Genomic DNA, 21,505 nt, shown 5'->3' with positions numbered 1-21,505 from the left:
AAACCAGAAATCTTGTACAACAACAAACATGTCTTAATGTAGGTAATGAGCTGGGGGAGTTCATGGTGTTATTGATTGGTCACACTTTTGTTACCTAATCACCTGTAGTATCTCCCCAACAATGTACAAACTGCATCAAACTGCTTGGCTGTGATGAATTCTTTTGACCAGCATGTGCCCCCCTGGCTTTACGCCCTGAGAACTGAAAAGCTACTCGATACAGCTGACCGGAAAGTCTAAATGCTTCAAAAATAGCTTCTCTTCCCATCACTGCTAATGTAGATCTCTCTTCGGAGCACCCCCTCAGCCTCAGACTACCAATGGAGCGTGGCTACTGAACTGCTGCATGGGTGGTTTTAGGCCAGGAGGGTCAGCTGCCCACTTAACCCCAGCTGAGTTGAGTGGAGAGGCGGGAAATGACAGGGTTAGATCTTTAATGGCTCCTTGTAACGCTCAGCAGACTTCCAGAGTACTGGGCCATCATCAGTCAAGCCTTGTTTCAGAGCAGGGAGTGCATCTTTGTGCATGAGAAATTTTCATCAGAATCCCTTTAGTGACAAATGTTTTGTTCACGCAGCTGCAGTCATATCAAGGGAACAAGTCCCAAACATCCCTAATTATATACACAAAATAACATACACACACACAGAGTTAATACACACTGGGCGTAACACAAAGCTGCTATCTGTGTCTGTTTATATCAGAAAAATATCTGCGTTTGAATGTAGAAGTGGACGAGGCCTTTTCCAGTGGTTGGGAAAAAAAAAATCTACCGAATTATATTTTTCCTCCTTTTACAGGATTTCTTTGACAACAATTGAAAGAGAAGTTATGGACAGATGTTAAGTTCTAACACATGTGGACTTTGACAGTAGTCAGCACTATCTATCGCTATGTTGCAATATTTGAATGTTGTTTGACAAGGGTGCATCTGAATAATAAGGTTAAAAAAATAAAGAATTTATTTGCTTACATTAAAAAAAATGAATATTCAACATTTTCTCATTGATTAGCTAAGATGAAAAGGGTATTTGTTAGTGAATAGTGTGAACATTTGATTGTAGCATTATTCTGAACTGTCTAAACTCCTAATACAGGAAGTTTACCTATGAATTGAACTGTTCACAAAATATACTAAATGTACCTAAATGAATCAAATAATAACTTACAAATTGTGTTTCAACGCCACCTCAAAAGAGAGAAAAAGTGTGAAAAGCTGTTAAAAGGTGAAAATTAATAGCAGAGCCAATTTAAAAAAAGGAACAGTGGTTCTGGCTTATTAGCAATTCCTGTACAGACAGAAAAAAACACCTGGATTACTGTTGATGCTGAAGAAAAAGTCTGGATGTGATAACTTCAAGCTCAGATCTGAAGTTATATAGAAAGCTTCTTTATGGCTTTCACTATAAAATATCATACATACACTTGTCATAAATGCAACACAGATATATGGACGACTTTGTATTAATTAAGCTAATTAAGTGTTTTATTTAAATGTTCAGATGTCACAGTGTTAGAGCCGAAGGGTAACCGTCCCCCTGATCAGAGGCACCCAGTTCTAGCCCCTTACTAAATCTAAGCAGTTCCCTAACCCTTTCTCTTCAACACCTTCCTTCCACTAAACCAATTATCACTTTTCTCCAGTGCACGATGCCAGCAGTAACAGTAGCAGTAATTGTGCTGCATCCAGTGTCCGCAGTCTTACAGTCTTCAGCAGAGAATATGCTGAATATGTGAGAGTGTCTTACCAGCAGGGGCATGGCCAGGTCTGCAAGGTAAACGAAGGCCGCCCCGAGCGTGAATCCCACAGCCACGGGCACGAAAGCAAATGAGCCGTACTTCCCAGAATCCTCCGCCATGTCGATGGCCGGGGCCAGCAATGACCAATAGGAAGCGGCCAGCATTACCTGAGGGAAGCAAAGAAAAAAAAAAAGGGAGAAAGAAGGATAATTAATAAGAAATAACACTTTTACTAATACTATACAAATCAATCTAATCTGTCAGCACTAGTTATTATTAACATTCATTACTAATTGTCTTGTTAATATCTCATCCATTAGAGAACGACTCGTAGGAACAGATTTGTTCTTAAGTGATTCATACGATTGATTTAAGGGAACCTGAGAATTTCCTCTTGGGTATGACCCAAACTTATGTGTGGTCCAGAGCTGTTGTATGAGTCATGTGCAAATTTCTGACAGCACGACATGGCGCGAAGCACTTTTCACCCTCGGGTGACATTTTTGTGAATGAAACTTGCCCATAAATGGAGGGAAACGGGCATGAACGATGTTTATGATGCGCAGTTAGGGGAGCTTGGTGTGTCTGACTTGAAAGACTTGATTGAGCAATTGGAAGTGAGCCAGTGAGCCATTAATATTTCTGCCCACTAAATGTAAAATCTTCTACAACATTTACAAGTTTACACAAGTGTAAGTGTGTGTGTGTGTGTGTGTGAGTGACCGTGTTTGGATTGTGTCCAGTGTATACATCATAGGTAATTCACCTTCATCTGTCATCTTTCAATCCAAAACCTAGTGTGTTCGTACAAACAGAGAGGGGAGGGTTCTGTACGTCCAAACGCACTGCTGTGTTATTTCAAGCGTCACGTAACGTATCTGCCGCTTCTGTTGTTTCATCACTGTAAGCAGCCACATGCCAAATTGTATTCTGTTTGGGTTCCTGAGGCTCCTCTCGTAGCTGCCTGCCGACACAGTATCAGCACTGGAAATACAAAGCATGAGCCTCCGCTCACCCCTGCCAATCCAAGATAATGTAGGCATACTGTTAGGCTGCAGTCTGCCGCAGCACAAGTAATATACAGCTCACATTAAGTCTAGTCGGCTTTGTCAGTCAGACAGAGTTTGACAATGCAAAGGTTGATTGCAGCTCATTTGATTTGGCACAAAAGGGAACTCTGGGAACTGGTTTTATTCATGTTGAACTATGAATGCAGAGGACAAATGATCCTTTCCTAATTCCCCCATCATGTTTCCCAATTACAGTACAACCTGAGTGAGTACCTGTGTCACTTTCATGTTGGTAATCAAAACCAATCTTCACTTAACATTTACAGTTTACATGATGTGTATATCTCTCTGCAACTTAATCCCCGGTTGGCTGCGCAAGGCAACTAGCAAAGACGGGAGCAGAGTTTAAGAGGTGGAGGAGTTTAAGGATCACAAAGCTTGATGTAAAAGTCACAATTTGTGGAATATAAACTTCTTTGTATTTCTTTGGTATCTTGGTCTCTGTCTTTGTAACAACATTTACAAAGACATACATGTGGTGTCTGGAACTACAGCACAATGTGAATGTTACATCCCTACGCTGCTCTACTTTTTCCAATTTGTAAAAAAAACATCGTGAAAAAAAAAAGAAAGCGAATCTCCTGCCCGAATGAATCCCTGTGAAGTGAAGGCACAATGTGATGTCCGAACAGCCATTTTCACCTGAGCTCAGTCAGATCTTGACAGCTCTCATCTTGCGATAAATGTAGCTAATAGATGATGGCACGCATGGCCTTTGTTGGGTAATGTAGCACAGTTGCTCTTCTTCTCTAAAGGTTAATGTTAGATGCTCCTTTTCAAACTATGTCATCACAGTGGAGCAAGCAGCACCATTATATTCACTGATACTACTACTAAACTCCAACTCCAACTAAACACTAAAACTAGGTGTAAAACAAAATTGTAGTTGACTGAAACAAGAAGACTTTCAATCAATCAATCAATCTTTATTTATAGAGCGCCAATTCACAGCAGCGCCGAGACGCTTTCCATAAAGGAGCAGGTCTAGACCAAACTCTTTAATTAAGAGAGAGACCCAACGATTCAGGAATTCGAAATTAAGGATTCAAGAATCCCCACATGAGCAAGCACGTTAACGAAAATAAAATAAAATCAAGAAATATTTTTAGTTTAAGTCGATTTTATGAACCAAGCGTGAGGAGGCATTGCAGCATCGCTTCATTGAGCCTGTGATGTCGACGTGGTTGTGATTCCTCTGCCTTCATAAGGTGTTATTGTTTGCATTGTATTTTTAAATCTACCCTGCACTGCCGTTGAACTGAATTAAAACTAAACTGAAAAGAACAAACCCATTTCCGGAAACCAACTGACGCTAAATCAAATTTGAAACTAAATAAAAATAAAACCTGCGGAAAAATACAAAACTTGAACCTGTAAAATCAAATGCAGTCCGATCCAACAGCTGAGCCATAAATCATTAAATAAATACATTTTCATGTGTGTTTGTGCCAAAGACGAAGTCAGTATTCTCAATAAGACTGCACTTCTAGGCCGATATACACGTAATGTAATCAAAAGCAATCATAGTCGCCCACACTACGGGAGCACTGGTTTAATTCTGCTAGCAGGAAAATCAGCCTGATTAATAAGTGCAAAGCTGATTTCCATTACAGGCTGTTTCACTTCAATAAGTTATTATTACCATAGTAGGTTGGTTCTTCGAGGCAATAACATTGGTCAAGCAACTGTTTCCAACCATACTGATGATTCCCTTAAAGAAGTACATCCTAGTTATCAACTTGCAAACCTTCTTCACGTTCACCTCATATATAACCAAAACAGTCGCATAAGCGATCCTTGGAGGATTATTTTCATCTCCCACACCAGTTCGCTTCATAGTCACGTCCCACCGACTACCAATCAAGGGTGCAGTTGTGCAACCTGGAGAACATTATGTACTTCTGTGCCATCTGACTCAAGGTGGGGAGCTGTGTACATGTCAATTATCGACAATCTGGAGCTCACATGAGATCAGCAGTTAGACGCATTGCTTCTGCAACTGCCAGGCCTCAAAGGTGCACGGACCACACTAATGTAAATGCACAAACGTAACACGGCATGTGTGCTTTGCGTGGAAATTCATGCTTATGGTGTCTTACCGGATTGGCTAATCAATGAAATTCCAGGATTACTATAACTATAATTAAGAAATGGTACAAACTCTAAGTGTAACATGCATGCAGAGGGAGAAATAAACAGAAATCTTATTTACAAGACTGTTACACCTCACCTATCTTTGAAAATGGTATTATGGACAACAGATACTGCATTGTATATGACTCATAATGCTTCAAAATGGATTTTCACCTTTTCAGTAACAGCTTGGCATTTTAGGGTTTGCTTTGTTGCAGAGCGTTAGATAAGAAGATCAAAACTACTCATGTGCAGTAAAAATGCAGCTACAGCCCATCAGCAAGAGGTTATTCTCATTTATACATTTTTGGTTTTTTTATATTTTGTTTGCTGAGATTAAGCAAACATAATATAACAGACTAATGAGTGAGCGTCTGAGGTGCTGGTAAGCTGTGCTGTTGTAACAATATTCTCATCTAACTCTTAGCAAGAAAGAGATTTGCAGTCTAGATATTTTCCAACACGTAAAAACTATTCCTTTGCCTGAAGCCCAGCAAATCCAACTCACAACTCTGTTTTTTTTTTTTTCATATTCATATCCTAAAGTTTTTTCCATTTCTCACATTAATCGCTAATCTTACACTTGTAGAAGTGGCAAAGCAAATGGAGTTCATCATTTTACAAGAAAATGGTAATTACAATAATGAGACATAATTGATTCTGTTCCATGGAACTGATTTATGCGCTTAAAATGCAGCTGAAAAATCTCTCTTTTCATGTCAGACAATTATATTTTTTTTACACCAAAGTGTTTTTGCCACCATATCCAGATTATTAGGATATAAATTCCTCATTTTGAATTATTGATTAGCCCAAAAATATACAGCATGCTTTCACTTCTTGAGAAAAACTAGGAAAAACAACATGCTCTGAAAAAAAAAATGTAAAAGTTTAGGTTAAATCTCTGTCATATATATGGTTCAAAGTAGCAGAAGTAATTTCACATACTGGTGAGGGAGAACAGTTTGAAATATTTCAACTTCAACACCCAGAAATGTAGTAACAACATGACATCACTCAGCCCCACATAGAACAGTCATGTAAACTTGGTCGACCTGTGATACAAAAGGGCAAAGAGACGCATGCAGCCTAATTTCACTGAGCCCAGCTTTCCCTGAACATGGGCCTTGCTGGCTGCTGTTCTAACGATGATTTTGTAGCACTGGGCATCGATGCTGACATCAGACTATCTGAGGCCTTGAAGATCAACAAGTAAATCTGACTTAATTCACCTGAGACAGTGGAAGACGCAGTCTCCATATCTCTGCTTTTTCTGTGGCTTCATTACGGATATTCTTTCTTGCTCTTCGTATTCTGTTTCACTATAAGCAAAGTACTTTTGTTCTTTCTTCGTTTATGTATTTCTCTCTGATTTGCATTTCCAGCAGCCAAACCCCAGGTCCATTCCACAATCTCCAGTCTCACTCATTAAGTCTGAATTCAACGCAGCCTGGAGGCTATTGAAACACCTGTCTAACACTAATGCCAGCACCCAATTACTGCTTTGTTAGCACTCTGGCCTTTTGCAACTACAGTGGTTTCTAATAGGAAGATGTGAACAGAGCTTTGAATTCATCTGCATATTCAAGGTTCGGGGAAGGATAGTGTAAAAAAAATGCAGAAATGATTGTAATGGTCCTCCTCAGGCCTGAATTTGTGTTGCACTGAACATACAATGGGGATGAGAGCCAGTCATGAAGAAAAAGACCTCCTCTTCAGCTGCTGGGTTGATTGGATATGACTGAAATGCCTTCAAAATATGTCTCAACATTCAGGGTCTCAGCAGGATTGATGACTTTAGTGATCCCCCTAACTTTGTACTGAAGGGATTAACAGGACTATATTTTATACACCCATTCATGTTTCCCAGAGAATGGATCCTTAAGTCTTTGGTGATCCCATGACTTTTCCTCTGGAGCAAGCATGAAATTGACATTTGTGGTTTTGAGTGAACCCTCTCAACAAATATTTGATTTATTTATTTATTACTGACACAATTTAACAGTGAGATCATAATTTCATCGGGACTATTTTCCAATATGAGGTCTGTTCCTCTTTGAAACAGGCTGACTCGATCATTTTTCCTTTGTAAGATAAGATAAATTATGTAAGATAAACAGGAAGACAGATGTCTCAAAGTTGTAGCTCAACTATTCTTTTCAGTACCTCAAAACGCTCTCCTCATTAAGGACTCTCTTCCAGACACCATGAGTGGTCTGGTCTTACAATGCTTGAGGGCAATCATCTAGATTCATGTCACTGCATAATAAATCCTGCAATCAGTGATTCCCCCGCTGAGTTTGGAGGTACCATGTGAGCAAAGAGCATCAATGTCAGAAACCAACAGTGAGTCATTTAACGGTTTTATACCTATATATTTAGAGATACAGTGGTCTGTACACATGATGCTTATGGTCCCTGTGCTAACAGAGAAATTAATTCTAAGAAGGCTACTATAGACTATATCCATGCAAACCTGTTAATATTTACACTAATATAACTTTAAAAGGTGACTGAAATAATATGATGGTTCAGGTTCATCATATTCGCCATCATCATATTAAAGCTGGAAATCCGTATTTAAACGTTGCAGTCATTGATTCATTTTTAAATTAAATGTGCTGAAACATAAAGCCAAAGCAAAATTATCCAAATACTTAATTGTTGCGCTGTATGTGTAGATTATATAGAGCACCGAACAGCATATTTGATCCTGCTGCATCTTTTAGTGACTTTTATGCTTTAAAGATATGGTCCATGTGTTCAGCATGTGAAGTGTGTTTGTGTTTGTGATGTTTGACCCGCAGTCTGAGTACTGACATAGAGATGTGAAGTAAATTAAATTGTGTATTTCCAGGAGGCGCACATTGCAAAATATCTTGAGGAAGGCGCTGATTGAGTCCTGTGCCTTTGCTGTGTAAAACGAAAACAAACAGTGAGCCGTCGTCGTTTTCTAAGGGTGATTCACTGCCTTTTGAATGCTTGAGATCTCCCCGTTCTTTCACGAGCAGTAGTTAGTGCCTCTATCGTCTAATCACAGCCTGTGGCAAATGGAAAAATAAGCTGGATAGAGATGGTTTGATTGATTGCCATGATAAAGATAGGCCTAACACAGCTTGATTTCTGCCCTACCCAGAATTCCTACATCTGAGCATTAGCTGGCTCTGTGAAATACTTGGCAGGTGAGACAAATGTGCCCTTCATTGTGGGAGCAAGGCACACTATACCACGCATTTCTTCATCTCATTATCAACACCGTTTCTCTGTACATACGCCCCTGGCTTTCCAGATAAAGATTAGGCTATACTGAGCTTCAAGGGGGTTCTGCTTATTTCATCACATATTCTTAATGGCCTGTTTTCCAGTCCCTAAGAAGAGAAGATGCTTCCATTCATTTTCCTTCCATACGTCTCTTCTATTCCATCCATCATGCCTCTGTCTCTCGAAGCACACCTGAAGCTGTCCACTTTGTCCCGCTTCATTTCCCTCTTCCGAGCTTAATCGATCTCATTCCCATGTGTTTAGCTCTCCAATTGTCACCATCTCTCAGCTAATCTTTCTCATTTGGTACTTCAACCACCATTTAATATAAGCCTTGTCCTTGATACTCCTCAATTTCTTATTTCTCTGTAGGTCTCCCTCAGTTATCATGAGAAAATTGCACAATGCTGGATATTTTTATATTTGGCCGGAAGAATTTGACCATGTTTCCAGCTTTTTAGCGAGATAATCAGATAATTACACAACAAACAAAAACTAAAAACTACATTCTGTCAGTATATTCAGAGATTTCCTTTGATCTGTTTTCTAAGAGCAATAAGAAAAGCCTCTAATAAAGCATCCTGAAGAAACACCAAAAGTCCTCGCTCAAATTCAAGTCAGTGATGAAGAAAATAAAAAGACTCAAGGGAAGAAAACACAACTAAGACTCTACAGCCACACTACAGCTGTGTGAGGCTGTGCATTGAGTTAAATGCTTATATCAGCATGCTAAAACTCTCACAATATGCTCACCGTTGTGATTTAGCAAGTTAGAAGGCTGCTAATTAACATAAAACATAAAGTCCGGCTGAGGCTGATGGGAATAAACCAAATTATTACAATTAAAAATTTCAACCTGATGGTGCTAGATAAAAAAGGGATCCTTGAAGTTGATGCAATCCATTCGATGTCTGTTGATACATTTAACCCAACACCACATGTTAATCTCATAACGACAATAGCGATAGAGACTTACTTCATTCTATACGGACCATGAATGTGATATGAGATATGGTATTTTACAGGATACATGAAAACTGTTCACATTCGGGTGATGCTAAATGAAAAGTCAGGAGAGCATCAAAAGCATTATCGCTATCTGCAATCGGACAACTACATCATACTGAAAGTGAACTACACTGACACCACTGACAAATGGCAATGAATAAGATTGAATGATAAGATACATTTGCAAAGCTTTAATTCATTGTATGCAAAGCTTTTGTGTGTGTGTGTGTGTGTGTGTATGTGTGTGTGTGTGTGTGTGTGTGTGTGTCCCCGGAGACCAGCATTTGCTTCATTGATCAAAGGACCATTTTTAAACTGAAGGCTTACGTTCTACTTTGTCTATACCTTCGAGGACAGACAACCTTGTTCCCCTTTCCGCTGTGCTCCTGCGTTGTTATGATTGCACAAGGGACACTGTGCAAGGATCCAGAAAGAGATTTGTCTAAAGCTCTTTGGTTGAAGATGTAAAGGCAAGGGCACACTGACAGGCATGAACCGTCAATGGAGAACAGCCGGAAATGGGATCACGCAGATGTGCCCCTTTGTTGGAAAGAGCTTTTCTAAGGCTTGTGGTAACTCACAGTGAGACTTTTCATCTCTGCTTCCATTCACAGTATTATTTTCCAGCAGCACAAGAGCACTAGCAGCACTAGTCATTTCATTAAAGTAGAAATACCAAATACTACTCCTTGGGGTTTTACATTTCGGACTGTAGAAAATCTTATTCGATTTGAATTAAAGACAGGATCATATGACATTACACTTTAGCCTTGTGGAGCCACTATTACATAAGGAAACTACAATATATTAGTGAAACTCCTGCTAACCTGTAACTCAGCTGTGCAGGCCTGTTCCTTGTAGGGTGATGCCAGGCACCCTTTTACACAGAGGCTCTCTCTGAAACTCTATTCAGTCTACTTCCGGCTGGCAAGTGGCAGCTTTGTCTCAGAGGCGAGCACGTGAGAATGCTGCCACATGACTTCCACTCACTCATTTAGCTTTATTGGACTGTACCAAGTTTAAGTTAGGAGAGGAGCAGTTTGATTTGGGTTTTATTAAATTCAAATTGTAGTTTGCTTTTCTCCGGTGCCTAGTAATACATATGAAGCATAAATGTAAATACAGCAGAATCACACATTGACCTGTCACTGAAAGCTGGCTGACCCAAACTGAGTGCAACCACTCAGCTGCTCCATCGCCTGTATTGCTATGTCTGCAGTGTCTACTGTTAGTCCGTTGCCGTGGTCCATCCATCCATTATCTTCTGCTCATTTGGGGTCGGGTAGCGGTGGCAATAGGTCAAGCAGGGCACTCCAGACGCCCTTCTCCCGAGCAATGCTTTCCAGTTCTTCCTGGGGGATCCCGAGCCGTTCCCAGGCCAGATGAGATATGCAATACCTCCAGCGAGTTCTGGGTCGACCGCACCAATCCATCTCGCACTCCATTCTAGCCTCACGCGTGAACAAGACCCCAAGATATTTAAACTCCCCACTGTTGCTGTGGTGTCTTTGTAAGAATCTAATTTAAGTTGAGAAAACAAAGCTCTGGAAATCTGCCTGCAACGATACTGCTCTTCCTTTTATCATTTAAAATTACATCATTACTGCCAACTTGCGTCCTTGTGATTTTTTTACCACCACAAAACCCTACATGTTGCAACAAAGTCAAAGCTCCTGCTTGAATTTGTATTTCTTCTGAGTTTATTCTTTTTTGCAATCAATTTTACAAACACACAGGCCCAAAATAACGGCATCAATAGGGAAGCATTGGCCTATACTGTAGATGTGGGGAGAGATGGTAGAGGGATGGCCGTGCCACGAAGCAGTTAGGTGTTAGGTTAGGGCAACAACTTAGTACTTTTTTATCCTAAAGAAGATTCCCTTTTCTACAACAACAGTGCAAACTATGACAGTTGAGTAATGCAAAAAAGCAGAAGCAGTATTTTGAAAGAAGCAGCCAATAAGTCATTCATTATTATAACATGCAGTGGCTTCTACCAAGCACAGCAGCATTGCAGACACAACTGAAGCAGCCAACATCAACTGAGTCCTGAGAGATATGCAATATTTGATATCAAATTCTGCTCAAAGCCAATCAAATCATGCAGGCATGAAAGATTTGCCTTCTTCTAAGATCCAAAATAGGTCAAAAATGTCTGAAGAAACAAAAACATTACACAATCTGAGAAATGTTAGCAAATTGTCCTCTGACACTACAAACCTGAGGAGGAGGCAATCACCTGTTGAGCTTCAGATCAAATAGTGCGTGTTTCTATTCAGAGCCAAGGGAAACGGGAAGTGTTGTGCTCTCTGCAAGTTGAAAAGCCTGCCACTAATCCGCAGTCATGAAAAAGCTTGACATTGTACCTCTACAGCGCCATAAAGCGGATTCATCAAAGCCAACAATATAACAAAGATCACTCTGTGGCACTGAAGAATTCTTTAGTATATTAGAAAAATTGGAGGAAAAAAAACAGCTGTGTCTGGTATAAATAGAATATTGATGCAGGATAAGGGAAGCTATAATGCCAACCACAAATGCTTATTCCAGCAGAATCTGACTGAAGTTTAAGTGCAGTAAGATTACTGTGATTAATTAACAGTGTCATCAATGCATCCAAGACCAGGCTCTGCCAATATCATGTAAATGCTGCAGCTACACAAGTTTCAGACTTCTAAAACGAATCCTTAATTACAGAAACAAGGTAATTATAGGTCATTACTTGCCACCAGTGGAAAAAAAACACATGCTATTGCATGTTGTGTGTTTCCATAATTAGACTGTCGAATCAGCACACAAAATGTCTTTTTCCTGGAAAAGGTCTCAAAAAAGTGCTTGTAGGTCAAAGACATTGACGTTCTAATTATTAAGCTGATAACACACATCACTGCTGAATACTCTGTGAACACAACAGTAGCAAAGCTTTTAATTTAACTGAGAATTACATATACAGTCACAGTAGATATCACAAACTATTCCAGTCACCTAAAGCATAATGTGTAATTTAGTAGTACTAGCTGTGTAAACCAACTCACCAAACATTTAAGGAAATAGAAATGCTAAGAGTGATTCAAGTGGGAGAGAGGGATGTGAATTGCTTCTTGCTGTCGTCGCATGACACAAACCACAAAACACTGCAAACACTTACTGCATATGGAAATGTTTCAAATCCTTTATTAGCAAAATGTATTCATCTATCATGCTTTTATTTAAATTAATTGATGAATGCCTTTAATCATGAGCCAGCTGAATCCATTACCAATCTAGCTGGTTTACAGCAGTGGGAAAGACATTAAAATGAATCTAAGTGGTTCAAATGAGGTCCATTTGTCAATATCCAATACCAATAGTGTCACTGGGAGTCATTAGAATACGTTGTCTGGCAACCACGAATTTCTATACAAAATATGCACCAATCCACCCAGTAGATGTGGAGATTTTTCACTGGATAAATGAACTTTGATCCGTTGGTTGCACTACAGGAAACGTCAGGGGATCATTAAGGTCATTAAGATGCATCCTCTGGGGACCTTGACTGCCTGTGCAAAATTCATGGTAATCCATCTAATAGTTGCTGAGATATACCGGACCAACGTTGCTCTAGGAATGGCCATGTTGGCTGATATGCCCCCCAGAGGTTTTCATGTCTTAGAAAAACTCTTAAAAAGAACAATCCTGCTCGCATCCAAACACTTCCCTTGGTTCATGTAGAGATTATATGCCTTTAAAAGGGCCTGTCCAGAGTAGTATTAGTGGAGGGAGTTGGTCTCGTTCTTTTTCATGATAAGAGTTTGTCAAACAATCATTGGTTCGACGACGTGCACCCAAGGAGGCCAGTCCCCACCTAGCCTTTTAACGTAAGTGTAAAAGGTGCCGACCTTGAGAGTGAAGAGTTATTCCACAGACAGCAAACAACAGATCACTGAGCAAATGTCATGGGAAGAGGAGTAAAGGTCTAACAACCGAGATAGCCTTCTCTAGAAGCTATACACTGCTCTTGCTAGCAGGAAAATAAATCAAAGTTAAACATGACATTTCTGCATACTAATTTGATCAGTGACATTCAGCCAATTTTCCAGTTGCAGCATGTAAGGCTGCTGGGCTGGTTAAGTATGCTGTAAGAAGCATATAGCCTGCAGCTCTCCATCATCCAAGGATAAAGTAATGTCTCACAATTGACTTAAAGTGGAGAGGAAAGCAATATCTGAGCGTGATGACAAGGACAATGTTTACATGATTCACTCCGTCACTTTAGTTGGTTCCCTTGCGAACAGTGAACCCTACAAGGAATAACCATCATTCAGTTAGTTTGATTTGCACTCAGCCATGAAAAGAAATACAAATATCCTCTTTATTCATGCAGGAATGAAGGGAATTTTTTATACACAAATGTAAATTTTTCTTTTTTTTTACATCATGCTCAGTGAACTAATGCTGCACTTTTCCCCTCTATTCTCATCAGTCAGAATGAATCACTCGCCAATACCGGGCAGATAACAAATCAGTCCGTGCTTAGTCACTTCTTTATCGTATAGAAATACAGTAAAGAAGAGCAAAGAGCAAGTAATGAGCAAGTAACGTCCCCGTCCCTGTCCAAGAGGATAATAAGCATATCTAGCTCCAAGATTTATACTCCACACCATCCAACCCTTCACGCAAGGCATGCTGCCCAGCCTGCAATATGTGAAAACAGCAGACTTTCCCTCAACAACCTTCTGCACATTAAAACAGTGCCCTATTTCTGCTTCCTTCTCCAGCCTCACGCCTCATTCAATCCCAGCTTCTCCACTTACATGTCCTCCAAGCCTCTCAAGCCCCTGACATTGACTGGTGAATTCAATCATTTCGATGCTGTGAGAGAGACACTTCTGATGGAAAGCTGCAGGGACGGCTTTGAGAAAAAGTTCATTTGAAATTCTACATATGCACCCAGAAAGGATAAGCATAAATAGTGAGTAAGGCTATGTACATCCACCACTGAATCCCTTCCAGTTCCTCTTGAGGATCATAAATTAACCTTACTGTTCCACTTAACTCGACAATTTTAACATTCTGTACACGACAGAACATGAATATACAATAGGAGTGTCTGTGGTGTCCTTACAGTATGTTCTGTAAATGTGTGGGTAAAATACTGTAAACCTTTCTGGCATGGCTCATTTGCTCACAATTAAAAGAAAGAGGCAATTCATTATTGCGCTCCCAATACATCCAAATATTTACATTCTGTGTCTATCCGAGCCTTTACAACAGACGGAAAAAAAAACACACACTACACTCTTGTTGAGTACTCCTGATAGCTGTCGACCCCTCAGGACGGTCATTCACCTCACACACAACATGCATCTGTCAGCAGCATGGCGACAAAACTAATGTCCATATGGACATTCGCCTGAACTTCTGCCACAGCTTCTTCAGGCTTGTTTTCAACCTCTGAGCACGGAATGCTGAAAAATCACATCACTGAAGAACCCTTTGGAGATGGTGTGGGTTGAATTATGTGAAATGTAACACCACAAGAAAATCCCACATGGTACAATTACATAAAATGCTGTTTACTGGCAAACCCCTCGTCTTCACACCGGCTTGAAACCCATTGTGCAATAACAAATTTCAGATTCATCCATATGGGTAAACCAGAGCCAGACAATGACGCATTACGGGAACTTTTCTTGGACTTTCGATGAGTAAATGGGCTGTCAGGTTCAGAATACATATCCATTTGCTCAGTGCATCAATGGGCAAGCCCAGAGTTAACTGTATTTTTACTGTGCCCAATCTCCACACTGCTTCAGTCTCTAGTGTAAAAATCTGTACTTTTTTCCAGCTGAGAAAGCACTCTATCACCTGACGTTTTATTATTTGATGAAAGATTTTAGACTGATATGTTTTTGCACAAGTTTCTAATGCATCTGTGGTATTAAAATAGCAAGAGTGTAGCCATAGACTGTATATAAGATGTAGCCATCTTGATGTCACCCATTTGTTGGTGGACTGCCGTTTTGAAGCCTTGACTTTGGCATTTTGGCCGTCACCATCTTGGTTGTTTTGGAGCCAGATGTGACATTCATTACACAAAGTACTCCTCTGATTGGTTAGGTTTAGACATGACCCACCTCTGATTTGTTAGTCACAAGGTAGTCTCACTTTATTGTCTATTTTACTCTAAATGGAACCGGAATTTACAAAGCAAGCATCACGCAGTTTCTTTCACTTTCATACGATCAGATTTCTTTTAGGAGCCAGTGGAGTAGCCCCCTGCTGGCCATCAACAAAACAGGTTTATGGTATTCCCGCATTTGCTTCACTTTTCAGACGTGAATGCTACTTCCACTTGTTTTATACACTCTATGAGTGTGACTTATGATTAAAGCAGTAAATCACATACAGTATATTATCTTGTCAAATGAGGCCTGCATTAAAACTGGTTAAAGCCGTACTTCCACCAAGGTCAATATTTACTATTGACTAAGTTAATGTCACAGTTTTATGACACTTATAAGTGGAATATAAAATATAATCATAGGTGTGGATCCAACACATTCTGACAGACAGGCGGTCCAAGGCAAAGACACTTAGGCATAAGTAAGACATAAAGCCATTTTTTTCTTAACTAATGGCGTTTTACAGCAGTGGTTTTTAGACCGCTTAAGTCGAACTCTGGATTGTTTTTCCCTTTGGTGTAGTTCCTTTGGTTAGGTGTGAACACAGTAACACACTTGGGTGCGCACCAAAAAAACAACACTCCCAATCAAACTAAGGAGTGCTCCATTTGTGGTGGGTGATCCGATCTTGATTCAAGCCAACTACCAGGTGTGCTCTGCAAGTTTGAGCTAAATGGCTCCTGTAGCCAGGTGTGCTTTGCATTCTGGGAAGCAGCAGAGCAGACTAACTGTTTCTAGTAGTGGCAGCTAGCCAGAGAATGAACTGCTCACCATGTTAACTTTCATAGTGATGTTTCTCTCACAGAAATATGCTCGTCTAGAATACAAGACCTTCTTCCTGTATTTACTCTCTTGCTACCGCCGGAGACACATCTGACCAATAAAAGGAGTGAATGTTTTCACATGATTTGTAGTGATGCATTTTTGGTTTTGGTGATGATTTTCTTTGTGTGAGAAGAAACTCAACTGAGGGGAAAAGACTGCAAAATCATCAACTAATTCAGACCAGAGCAAACAAACTATAGGTTTTTTGAATTTTATTAATCAAACTGTAATGTTGGTTTTCACTAGTCCTATGTGGTGCAGCTGGGCCAGGATGACTGTATATTTGTACTGCATGTATTAAATGTCTTTATTGGGGTGCATTTACTTGATGCTTTGGCACTGCTGTTGGTCTCTTCTGGAGTCTGGACACATGCATGCGTCATGTAGACAGATGCCATACAGCTACAGCGTCAAGAGTCATGCATGCACGTGTTGTGACTCGAATCAATTGATTTAATGTGCTAATTTATGCTCAGACCAATGATTTAATCCATCTAACTATTCATGACAATGACAAGAAAACCACTTATTTTTTAATCCGTGACAGTGAAAGTTATTCAATGTATGTGGAATTCAAGCTTTGATGGACAATAAACACACAGTTGTGACATCCCACTGCTTTGGCCATTTTTTTCCTTCATGCATATTAAACATAAATTAGTTATACGTCTAAATGAGGCAAATGCACATTTTGATGAGAACTTTGAGCCACTTAGGAACCATGTGCTACTCAGAGACAGTTAAAATAAATGGGAATAGTCGACACTATGCTTTTCTGGAGGTGTGTGTCTGGCCTGTTCAGGAATAAAAATTCCCTGATCTCTAACTTTCTAAAATACAGTGTACTGCTATTTCTTCAAATCTCCAGAACAGGAAACACCTACAGTAATACAATTCATTGACATTGGCCAATATTGTTGGAAGGAAACGTGATATCAGCCAAACTACGTTAACTGGCAAAAGCTTGGTCCAATGCAGCATGTCGTGTGACGTTATTACACAGCAGTGAAGACCTATTAGCCAATGGAAATGTTTTGTACATGATTGTAATTCATAGAGGACAGCTGGAGCCACCTTCATAAACGGTCTGTGGAGGAATTACTGTTGTGTTATATCAAGTGAGCCCTTAAAGAAAATAGAGGATTGGGCTTAAATGCTGCCCATTAACGTCATTCGCAGGAACTGCTGTCTCTTACCCGTCAGTCCAAGAATAAACAGCACTGTTACCTAAAACGTGCCAAGATAAGTAGGTTTGGAGGAATAGGGTGAAGAGATTCATAGAGACATATGGAAAAAAAAAAAAAGAAATGTTCAAAACTTGTTATTTTTTGCCACAGCTTGGACGTGATGACGTTATTTTCTGCTGTGACAAAGACTGTAATGGCATGTCTGAATCCAACACATGCAAATACACACAGATTCAGATACAGATGGACACACACAAACACAGAGAGCGTGTGAGGGGGACAGCAGATGTAAAGCAAGGGAACGAGATGGCATCTGAATCACATGAGATGCAAAAAGCACATCACACATGCAGGTCACGAAACAAACACGAGCCTCATAGACATAGATTGATTTTTCACGTTACTTAAACGTATTGTGCAGGACCTGAGCATGGCTGTCCTGCAGGGACATAATGAATTTGTTGGTGGAGTTTCGACTCAAATGCACACAGTCTACTGTGCATAATGTGTGACACAAGTATTCTGTATATTGCAGTCTGACTGAACAGAAAATGTCCTCAAGATTTTTACCTGATTTGATGAATCTCTCTCTCAATAATGCCTCATTGGTATTGTGGGATTTTGAGCCATCTGCCATATCAAAGTGACAGAAAAAAACCAAGGTCTCAAAGACAAAATCAAACAACTAACTAAAATTGATGGGCATCGCATACATTGTATTATTGAAATATCCAGGAGACTCCTGTCTTTTTATGTTGAGGATCACTGGCATTATCAGTAACAGACACCTTTGAAAAGTGAATTTACAGCAGGGGAAAAACACATGGAACCACTGCAACAGCCCCCAAAGGGCAGCACCATACTGAGGAGCAGGGTCAACCACACCCCATCATTAAAGAAATGGTGATATCTATTTCTTGCTCATAATCACTCTGAAATTGCCTAAATCCCTCCTCAGGCGAGACTCCTTGCTGGGAGATTTGAGACCAAGGTAAAAGCTTGTCAGATTGCCTGTTGTGGTACTGCCTGTGTGTATGTGTTTAACCAATGTGCTTTTCGCAATGAAAAATTATGGAGTGAAAGGGCAGGAAAAGGTAGTTTAAAGAATGATAAAAGGTGTCTCTACTTCTGTTGGCCATTATCTAGAACACCATCATGTTTTTCCACATAATGGCTGGAAATGGCCACTCAGTATCTACCTCCGTTCTCTAAACTGGCTCCTACTTTCTGTTTGACCCTCTTTCCCTCTCCTCTGCAGCCAAAAAGCAATCCCAAGGCTGGTCAAGAAATTCTTAGAAAATGGCATGAAGGGAGGACCGACCCTCCACTCAACCCCCTCAGGTTTTTTTTTCCCCCCCGCAGAAAATGATATGGCTGAATAGCGGAATTTGTCCAATATAAAAGCCAGATGTGAGCAGCAATCGTGCAAGTTGACACAGCCAGATCTCAGAGGCACAACATCAGTGAGTGCACAGGACCGATTTACAGTCTGCATTTAACAAGCACAAAATTACTTGGTTACTTTCCGGAGCAACACTTAACCTCTCTCCATCCACAATATATGTCCAGTACTATTACTACATTTTCTTTCATAGATAAGTAAACACACACACGTACAATAGTACAAAACCAAACTGGAGTCCAGGTAGAGCAATAATTCAACCAAAGTAGGAAAAAGTCTTTCTATTAGCCCTACATTTGTGTATTTTGCTATGCCACAAGCTACTAATAACTTAGACTATCCACAGGATTATCAGGGCCTTACTTTTAATATGTAAGGAAGAGTATGAAAACTTGAGTTTCTGATTAAAATAAATTACTGCAAAAAGCACATTATGCTAACAATTACAGAGACTATCAATAATTCATGGTGTTCATGCTGAGTGTCTGAATGAATCAAAAATGTATTTCAGAAAGACAGGCTCCTGACAAGATTTTGAAAGAAGTTAAGCAAATGTGTGACAGAAAGACGCCTCTTTTCTCTGTCTGTGTTTTAATTCATGCGAATGTTTAAGAGCGTCAAAATAGTCGGGGACGTATCTGAAAAAACTGAAACGGAAAAAACTAAAATTGAGATAACGGAGATAAGGGCTGATTCAGATTAGATTGGACTGATTCAGACGCTCTCTCTCATAAACATCATATACAGACGAAAAGCTTTGATAAAGCCATTGTATGCTACTTGCAAAGCACGAAATAACAAGCGGACCATGTTAGTGACTAGCTGGTGAACACAACGGAACATCTGGTGGGTATCAGAGAAACACGGATATTTGCCTAAGGGGTCGGTGGGGACCAAAACAGAGCTAAGGAAGGCCAGACACTCGACTCCACATAAATGTTAATGGTGTTTTGTGTCTGCTATAGAAGTCACCGGACAGCTGTTTGCTAACACATTAGCCAAATTAACTTAGGACAGTGATAATATAATACCTCTCCTGTAGTCTAGGTGCCTTATCTAATGATGCTTTTATCCTCTCCAGACCTGACTCCTGCAACATCCACAGACTGCAGCTGATACAAAACACTTTTTAACACATACTTACAGATGTGATCACATTGCACGAATCCTTGCTGCCTTTCACTGGTTACCTGTGAGTTTTAGGATTGATTTTAATATTCTGCTGTTTTTAAAGCCTTGCGTGGTCAGGCTACAGCCTATATCTGTGATCTGCTGACTCCCTATGAGCCTGACCACTGCCTGAGATCCCCCAGAAGGGCCCTGCATATCTATGTCTATAAATCACTTTGTTATTTGATTTTAAGGCACAAAGTGTGTAGCTGTTTACTTCTTCCATGAACTTGCGATAAAATCCAACTCCCCTGAATCCCAGAAAAGATACAGAACATGATCATTTTCAATATTTTGGTGCTAGTTTAGATCCGCTTCAGATTGTCTACTCTGAGACTCTTGATATATATCCACCGTGAACTACTTCTCCCTCAGGAAATTGAAAAATGTAATTGTGAGAGTCAGATAGTAAGGTTTGTTATTGCAGTATAATACGTTGTTTAGACATGATAAGGCCAAGAATCCCTTAAGGGGAACATTTATCTCAGACTTTTATGAATGAGTGTGGCATCTGGAAGTATCTGGAAGCAACTCAGCCTGCCAAAATCAAATGTGGAAAAAACCCAACACATCGCAGCATCTTCTAACCTGTGCTGTACAGTGTGTGTGTGTGTGTGTGTGTGTGTGTGTGTGTGTGTGTGTGTGTGTGTGTGTGTTTCAGTGCAAATGAAACTGAACTCACCCCAGCTGCAAAGCCTAAACTTCCATCCAAGATGCGCTTCTGTAAAGGACAGACAGGAATAGAGATTGTAAACCTCTTACTGTTGACTTAACTCGGAATAACACAACATGTCCTGAGAGTCAGAGGTTCAAAGATAACGAAACGGGCATCTACAGGCAAAACCACTCTGTAGACGGGTTTGACGTGATGTAACATAACACACTCTCTCGCAGTTATAGTGGAAATCCTCAGCTCCACGAATACTTTAAAAACATGTTGTAATGATGTAGATAACATGTGGTTCACATGTACTGATTATTTCATCACCGATAAATCCGACTAATTTTGTGTTTAGATTGGTGCTGTAAAAAAAATGTATTTATTCAAATGAATGCAATTAATGGAGCTGCGCTTTGTTTACTTTCCGTCTCGTTGGCAGTGATTTCAAGCTCCGCTGCTCTTAATCCAAACCACACGCTTCATATTCCACTGCCTACGACTGTATTGCTGCCATAGATAATGTGCATCATCAGTAAAGGCAGAAAAAAATAATAGATTAAAACAAAAGTGTAGCTAAGTTTGTAGGAACTAAAGTTGCTGCATCAGACGTGCCACCGTCAGCACATCAGCACCTTTATTATTTCAGTCCGTGAAACGTGTACACTTAGAACACTGTGGGATAAAACATAGTAGGTAGAACTGCAACCCTACAGATCTGAAAAAGCTTTGTCTCAGTCTATGTTTCCTAATTAGAGGCCTGATCTGTAGCTCACAGAGGAGAGAAGATACTATTAAACAATCGTATTTGAATTCAAATACACTTCCTTTGTGTTGATTCTCCATCATTTTACATTTAAATATCCATTATTCCAAGTTTTAGTCGT

The 21,505-nt window shown here is 40.0% G+C and overlaps 1 protein-coding gene across 2 annotated transcripts in view; it reads right to left on the bottom strand.

The window, feature by feature from the left end:
- The window catches only part of LOC139219850 (zinc transporter ZIP11-like), a 102,917-nt gene that overhangs the window by 79,055 nt on the left and 2,357 nt on the right, over nt 1-21,505 (bottom strand). For both annotated transcript variants that reach the window (XM_070851840.1, XM_070851841.1), the window contains exons 3-4: nt 20,643-20,681; nt 1,749-1,907 (exon numbers count right to left, since the gene is read on the bottom strand). In XM_070851840.1, the coding sequence (XP_070707941.1) occupies nt 1,749-1,907; nt 20,643-20,681 (198 nt within the window). The remainder of the gene's footprint in view (nt 1-1,748; nt 1,908-20,642; nt 20,682-21,505) is intronic.

This window comes from Pempheris klunzingeri, chromosome 20 (assembly GCF_042242105.1).
Source record: "Pempheris klunzingeri isolate RE-2024b chromosome 20, fPemKlu1.hap1, whole genome shotgun sequence".
Lineage (NCBI taxonomy): Eukaryota > Metazoa > Chordata > Actinopteri > Acropomatiformes > Pempheridae > Pempheris > Pempheris klunzingeri.
This window is presented reverse-complemented; position numbering and strand designations above follow the sequence as displayed.